The sequence below is a fragment of the Diadema antillarum genome, unplaced genomic scaffold (genome assembly GCF_040938485.1).
Source record: "Diadema antillarum isolate AM-2024a unplaced genomic scaffold, OU_Dant_1.0 seq00001778_RagTag, whole genome shotgun sequence".
Taxonomy (NCBI): Eukaryota; Metazoa; Echinodermata; class Echinoidea; order Diadematoida; family Diadematidae; genus Diadema; species Diadema antillarum.
This window is the reverse complement of record NW_027272457.1, coordinates 59,269-67,228: the sequence shown is the minus strand read 5'-3', so window position 1 is coordinate 67,228 and position 7,960 is coordinate 59,269. Positions and strand designations below refer to the sequence as shown.

At 39.5% G+C, this 7,960-nt stretch overlaps 1 protein-coding gene across 1 annotated transcript in view; it reads right to left on the bottom strand.

Moving 5' to 3' along the window:
• Positions 1–7,467: 7,467 nt before the first annotated feature.
• Positions 7,468–7,960, bottom strand: part of LOC139712246 (wee1-like protein kinase 1-B) — a 41,509-nt gene continuing 41,016 nt past the window's right edge. Inside the window, exon 2 of the mRNA XM_071624085.1 lies at positions 7,468–7,796. Within this exon, the coding sequence (XP_071480186.1) occupies positions 7,679–7,796 (118 nt within the window). The 3' untranslated portion in view covers positions 7,468–7,678. The remainder of the gene's footprint in view (positions 7,797–7,960) is intronic.

Below are 7,960 nucleotides of genomic sequence, written 5' to 3'. Positions count from 1 at the left end.
TACAAATTTTGAATGGAGTCTTTACATATCAGGAGATACTGATCATATTAGAATATGGAATCTATTCAAAATTTGAGCAGATTTTTAGCAGACATCTCTCAAGTCCCCAATATTTGGAACGATTCTGATTCAAATTGATTATTCTAAGCTGCATTTACACCACGTTCCCTGCGGCCTTGGCAGCCCCATTTGCCCGAAACGTAGTGCGCCGTGGGTAGATGAGACATTCTCCTGTTTTCCCTTATTCGCATTCTAGACTTGTTCGTTCCAGTCCTCTCCCCGATGAACATAGAGCTACCAGACGATGTTCTCACGGCGTCTGATCAGGCTAGACTATCAATATTTTTCAGTCGCGTCCACCTACACTCTAAAAAAATCCGGGTTAGAACTGACCCGGAACTGGGTCCGTTGGGGTTACACCCCGTTCCAGGTCAAAAATGACTTGGAATTTGGTCATGTAAGACCCGGAATGGGGTCACCCTGACCTAATTCATGACTCTGAATGGGGTCATATCTGACCCCATTCCTTGTCATTTCTGACCTGGAACGGGGTGTGACCCCAACGGACCCTTTCCGGGTCAGTTCTGACCCGGATGTTTTACGAGTGTACGGACAGCCTCCAAGTGTTACTACGGCGTATTACATGCCGCCCCGTTTTGTTGCGTTCACTGCATTTTATCACTGCATACAAGATTCTTCATTAGCACCGGGACTGCCGTGGAAATTTTTTTTGACAGTTTAAAAATCTGACACGGCATCCACGGCAATTACGGCCTGTCGCGTTTGCCTATCCCGTCTCACCGCGTTGTTTCACGTCCATCCCGTTTTGTCCACGCTGGCCTGAAACGTGGCTGCCGTGGTTACCGGGAACATGGTGTAAACGCAGCTTTAGAGTGTATGTTCAATATCTATTTGTTTCACGGGACATGATATCATATAAGAGAGAAATGGGGAGACGGATGAATGGATCATGCACTTTCAAATGTCGAAATCAGCTTGGAAATAGCCATTACGTCTGATGGGTAGAGTGCTGATTTCATGTGCACTTAGATTAAGGTATAATGATGAATAAAGAAAAAATATGATTCCCTTATTCAGTGTTCAACTCACTCAACTAAATCGTTCCATCAATGGAACATACTCTACTTTTTTCCCTCCGTCCTAGATTTGCTCTCGTGTCCCCGCTATAATATAATCACATATTCAATCGGTGGAAACGAAAAAAAAAAAGGAGAAAAGAATGAGAAGCGGAGAGATAATTATAGATTATTAAGTTAAAAGTATGTTGTCATGGTTGTGAGCATTTGGTTCGCTTGACGTATACCCGTGTTGGGTATAAAATCTCCCTCGATGCTGAGTCATTTCAATACTTTGGGTCTGATTTTCACATTTATTAATTTCACATTATCACGATTATTACCTGTGATTGTGTATGACCTAGAAACTATGTGATATTTTTTTCCCTCACTCTTGTCACTGTCCCCAAATAATATGAGCTTCTCTCATAGTTAAAGGTCACTCTACACCGTCAGAATCTAAACACGTAATAGAACGTGACGCATGTTGGAGTATGTTTATTTCGGTATATCGATATACATGTATATCAGCATGGTCTGTAAGTTTCCGTTTTCATTTTCGCCTTCAATGTCACTACCAGGTCCTATATTTACATACAAAATGGATGAGAAAAGACCACGCATGAAATGTAAACATCGAACTGAAGGACTACTAAAATCCAATAATAAGCTTCTATCTTGATGGCCTGGTATAGAACGTATAGTGTAAATTTCTGTGCCTAGTGCACTTATTGAAAATCAAATGTTAAGTATTATCAGAGACGATGTGCCCTAAAAAAAACTAAAGAGTAAAGGGAGCGACCAAAACTTACAAAGCAAATGAAAGGTTTTCAACTTAAATTTTGACAGAAAAGTCACTTAGTTTGCCATGAGCATGCGCATGGCGCAGTTTCCATAGTTGATTGAAAAGCGTAGCTCTACAGACATGTTACATCATAGCAACAGCACAGTTAGCATAAAGCAAGCTGACTTCACGTTAATGAAGAAAAAAATTGAATACTCTAGTACTCTTGTGAAAATACGGTCTGCAGTCAGTTCTATATCACATGTCATTACTACAAAATCTTCGAGTGATCCCTGACGTCACTCCAAAATGAGTGAAAATGAGCATTTTCACTCAAAATTCACTCCAATTTCTCTCGAAATTCACTCTTTTTTATATTCACTCTTTTTAGAGTGAAAATTTTCGCTCGATTTTTTTTAGAGAGTATGTCATTAAAGCCACTCTCTACCACTGAGAGCAGTGATTAAAAAAGTGTTCGATTTATTCACATTTCAACACTAATTTTATCAATAAACAATAACTGTAGAGAGTTTATTCTAGAAATGATTTTCATAAAACTATCGCTCACATTTTTCTTGTTTCTATCTATAACTAGTATTTTAGAACTACTTTGATGCACTAATGTTGTTCATTTTTCATCTGAAAATGATAATGATAGCTTTAAAGTTCTCTCCTTTTCTGTCTGTCTGTCAGTCTGTCTCTCTCTCTCTCTCTCTCTCTCTGTGGATCTGTTTGTGTTTAGTCTGTATGTATGTCTGTCTATGTTTATATTTCTGTCTGTCTGTCTCTGTCTCTTCCTCTATATGTCCCCTTTGTGTCTGGCAGTTTTCCATTACTGGAACTTTTTTTTTGGGGGGGGAGGGGGGCATTGTATACGGGCTGCATCATCTTCCTAACAGCTTTACTTGTGTTCTTCTTACACTCGCCCCCTCCATCTCCCCTCCTTCTCTGTCCGTCTGTTTGTCTATATATATGTCTCTATGCCCCCTTACGTCTATTATGTCTGTACGTCTCTCTTTTTCTGCTGTCTATCTATTTCCGCTGTCTGATTGCTCTCGTTGTGTATACCCGTCTTTCTGCCAGGAGTCAACTTCCTTCTTCATTTTGCATCGTCAGCCCCCCTTTTTTTTCTCTCTCTTTCCTTTTCTGGCAGTTTTCCCTCCTTTTTTTCTTATAGCCTTCTGCACATTAATTTGTGCTGCTTGGTAACGTCTCTCTAATCAGGTGCTCCTTCCCTTATCTATACATCTGCTCTGACAACTTAAAGGACAAGTTTACCTTCATATGCATGTGGATTGAATGAATGTAATATTAGTAGAACACTTCAGCGAAAATTGGGGGGAAAATCGGACAATACGTTCAAAAGTTAAGAATGTTTAAAGTATCTGCGTAGTCACTGCTGGGTGAGAAGACAGTGTATGATGTCACATGCGTACATCGATATAAAGAAAATAAAAAGAGGATTTCACAAAACTTTTGCTTTTTAAATAAAGTGCACATTTCTTCGACTTGCTGACTGACGTATGTTAAGGGTGATATTATTCCTCCTGCCTTCTGAAAGAGAGAAGACGAGTATTCTTTTGTTAAATATGCGAGAAACTAAAAATATGTTGATTTTTCTTTATTCTTTCTTTATATCGTTGTACACATGTGACATCACAAGCTATAGTAGTCTTATCATCCAGCCGTGACTGAGCAGAAACTTCAAGAATTCATAACTTTTGAACGAAATGTCCGATTTTCCTCAAACTTTCACTGATGTGTTCCAATAACATTGCTGCATTCACTCAACCCACATGTAATTCTCTTTCGTGATGTAAATCCTCTCGGATGCACTCGTCAAGGTGTTTTTGTTGTTTTTTTTTGTCTTCCATTCTTGCTCATCTATTCGAAACAAAACAACAAGATCCTTCTCTCAGTCTTGTTGCATCTCCCTCAAGGACAATGACATTATAACTTATAAAATATATATATAACTATTCATATGTACGTATATTACAGGGTTGAATTGGGAAAAATATATAACAATGCAATTCACTCAGGAAGAGTAATTCATGGTAAATGAGAACCGAGGGACTAGGTATAGGGTAGACGTAATGAAATGCGAACTTGTTTTAATGACGAACACTATGCAGATTTACAGCACTATCCGAAGATTGAAAGGATGCGAACAAAAACATGTTTCATGACATTCTGTCTAGTGAAATTGCGCGTCGCGTAGAGTACTTATTGAGGAAAATGTTCGTATTCCGATTGGACACGTATTTTGAGTCGGGTCAGAGGGTTCATCGTCAACAGAATAAGCCAGTTCGTAGCTCTACTTTGCGCATGAGCAGAAAAAGTTCATTGGTACCAAAACACATGATCGTTTTTGAATTGACGGAGATAAGCATCTGTCATATAAAGTTATTTATGCAATCCTTGTACATGATACTTGCTATTACATCCACCTGACTGCAAACCTGGTATTTGGCAATATACGAATATGAACATGTTTTAATACATTCAATACAAAACAAAGAACATAATGGATGTTTCCCCCCGAGGGCTGTTGGAAGGGCCATTCTGGTCAGCTGGTCTCGCTATGCAAGATCATTTCTTGCTTAGCACTAATTCCATAAATTTTTAGGCCGGGCAAACTTACCGGTACGCATTATGTTGCTTTGAATATGAGTGAAGTGCCTAACCAACTAAGAAAATAGAGACGTCATTTGTACCCTGCACATGAGCTAATTACGAACTGGCTTACTGCTTTACCCCAGGTCGACCGGAAGTGAACGGAGTACTTTGTGCCATTAACTTCCATCTTACCCCATAATGGGCAGTCGGCATGGGTTTAATTGCTTCTGGACCATCGCCATCGATTGCCGTGTGAAGCGAACTGGGTCTGTCGCACCAGCCAATGCCAGCGAATCCTGAAAAAAATGGGGAGTGCGTTGATTCCAACTTTAATGAAGAATTTTTCGATTGCTATATGTCTTCTCGTGAGGGGAATAAAATAACCTTGAGACCATCACATTACATCTTCTCAACAATAGCATCTCCCATAGCAACCGACCAGACATAATAATGGACATCCATCCATCCATTTACTAAATTGAATTATAGCGAGTTGGCCTCGATAACCGTCTCTGAGAGCCAAACAGAGAGGGGTAGAAATTATACAAACTGAAAGAAAATAATGTGATTTTTTATTAAGCATACCGGGTAGCCTCCTCATGTGAAAATCATATTCAATATAACGTGTGATTGCAACTGAAACTGCGCATGCTTGTATTTCATAGCTTTTATCCACTACAATGGTAACGCATATCTATAGAGTGATATCAAAGGTCGTATGAGTGTACAATCTTTGATGGTATCTACAAAAGCGCAAAAGAAAAACAAAATTTACGTACCCCCTAGGCAATTACCCCTATGATAAGTGTCTACGGGAATTATTCAATGCAAGGGTTGAATGCAAATGTCTACTGCACCAGTATTCGGCCACCAACGAGCGCCGCAACGTCCCCGATGCAATTTTGCACCAACAGTGTAGAGCGCGATGCATTTTCAGCGGCCTTGCACACGCATTGACATTGAGCTAGCATATCGTGCAGTGTGACTGCGACCGAGCAAATGCTCCTCCAACGAAAAAAACAATCAATGTTAATTTGTGATGACGGAGAACGTACTTTCATAAATCTAGAAGGACATAGTCCCTCAAATAGGCCTAAACGTAAATTTCGGAATTCTTACGAACATTTGAGCAGCGAAGTCGGATCGTTTGGGAGTTTATGTTTTCGTATGGTAGCGGAAAATCGCAAAGTGAGAAACGGGAAATTTTCAGAGTGGTCACTATACCATGGGGTCAAAACTTCAAGGTCACACAGAATTTGCAAGGGTCAACCGATTATCACCAAAATCTAATCGATTCTTTCCTGCCATTATCCAAACATCCCCTTAACATTTCGTGCAAATCTGTTTACCCGTTCTCTTGTTATCTTGTACACAAACAAACAAACAAACAAACAAACAAACAAAAAACAAACAAACAAACAAACATACGGAACCCTTTACATAACCCCCTGCCGATTTTCATCGGCGTGGGTAAAAAGTCAGATGGTTCATTCATCCGAAAATGGAAAAAAAGGTGGGTCGTTTATCTGTAAAGAAATTATCATATTCGTGGTAAGAAACTTCGTTTTTGTATCAGCTATGTAACGTCCGAAATTTCGAAACTTATATAAAAAGGAAAAGCGAACCTTCAGCATGATAACAAACTTTAGCGAATCGTAACAGTTTTTTTTTTTCAATCGAGCAGTGTGGAATAACAAATATCCGACATTTGTTTTAGCATGGTATGGAGCAGAATGTTACTGCTATTCACTTTCAAAAGTAAAAGCAATCATCTGACATTTATTCTGGCATCTTCTGGAGCCGAATGTTATTGCTTTTTACTTTCGAAAGTAAAGCAAATATCCGACATTTATTTAATCACCATACGGAATTGAATATTACTCTGATTCATTTCCGAACGTCAGAGGAACAACAGAACACCTGTGAACATACAGAAGACAGTGCTCTTGTTTGTATAGCGGGTAGTTTCGATTCAGAAGTACAGGGATATAAAAACGAGACCAAATTGGTTAAAAATTAATTTATTATGACTAAGCTACTCATCTGGAAATGCTATCATAGCTTGATAAGCATATCTATGCCCGACAAACAAAATGACACCAAAAAGGTTTTGCCATCTCAGGTGGTACCAACAACCCATTTTTCGGGTCTTGGCCCATGGACTATATGGGGGAAACAGTGAAATTTTAGAATTTGACCTTGACCTTGAGTATGTGTGCTCAAAAGTTGAAAGGCACAGCTTTGTCAACATAAATTTTATTTAAATGAATACCTCCAATGGCTCTTGACGTCGTCCACAAAATCCATTACAGACGGACAACCCAGATACATAACGCCTGAGCTTGTGGCGAAGGCATAAATATCGGAAAACCGAGAAAAGCCTACTATCACTTGCCATTTTTCTTCCTTACCTTTACTACTGTAAACGTTGATACTTTCGTGTGATTGATTTTGTGCTGAGCGGCTCAAAAACATATTTGTGGGTTGTTGAATTCGCGCTACGGAACTGCCAAACCCATTCATAATGTGCAGAGAAAATTGTGAAAGATATTTTCGCAGACTTTTTTTAGAATTCCTGCTAGCCAGAAGTAGCAATCCTCGAAAATCTATGTACCGCAAAAACTTCTGCGTTTACAGTACCTGCTCAAAGATTTCTTCCTTTACCAAAACTCCCTCACCTCCAATTTCCTTGCTATTTCCTGTGAGGTAGATGTAGCCAACCCAAGCCTTTGGGCTGGCTGGTGCCCATGCTTGTTCACTGTCACTGTCATGTTGACCATGCCCATACTCACCCCCAACCTCAGTTCCTAGACACAAGTGGTCTTCAGGCCTGCATGCACCTCTACCACAAATTTAAGTTTTTAACTGTGATGTTAAACTAATTCGGGAAGGCAGGGATATTTCTGAGACCCCCTAAGGAGCCCCCCCCCCCCCCCCCCCCCCACAGAAGAAATGTGGAAATTGTTTCCCACTTTGCCCCCCTGGATCTGACATGAACACACTTGAATTTGCACTCATGAACATACTTTCCTATAGCATTTTGGGTACAATCATTTTTGGTTTTATAGAAGAACTAGAACTGTACAGCCTCCAAGAGATGGTACGCCAGAGTGCAGTACAGACCCTGTGTTATGGTTGCCTACAATTGTATGGACTACATATTTCCTGCCTTATTTCCAAACTGTTAAAATCTAAAGATTTATGCTATCAAGCTATTCATACAAGAGAGATACATATGAAAAAATACCTTAGTAGGGTTTCCTGTGAAGCTGTCATCCATGTCTTCATCGAGGTCATCATCATCACCAAGAATGCTCCTGGAAAAAAAAAAAAAAACATAACAGAATACTATTGTTTGGTGTAAGCTGAGAACCTTCCTGTGTGATACGATGATTCTGATCTATATAGACTCCTGCATCACAACAATTTAAAAAAAATTAACTTGAAATTATGTAAATTCTGACAAATTAGATTATGCGAT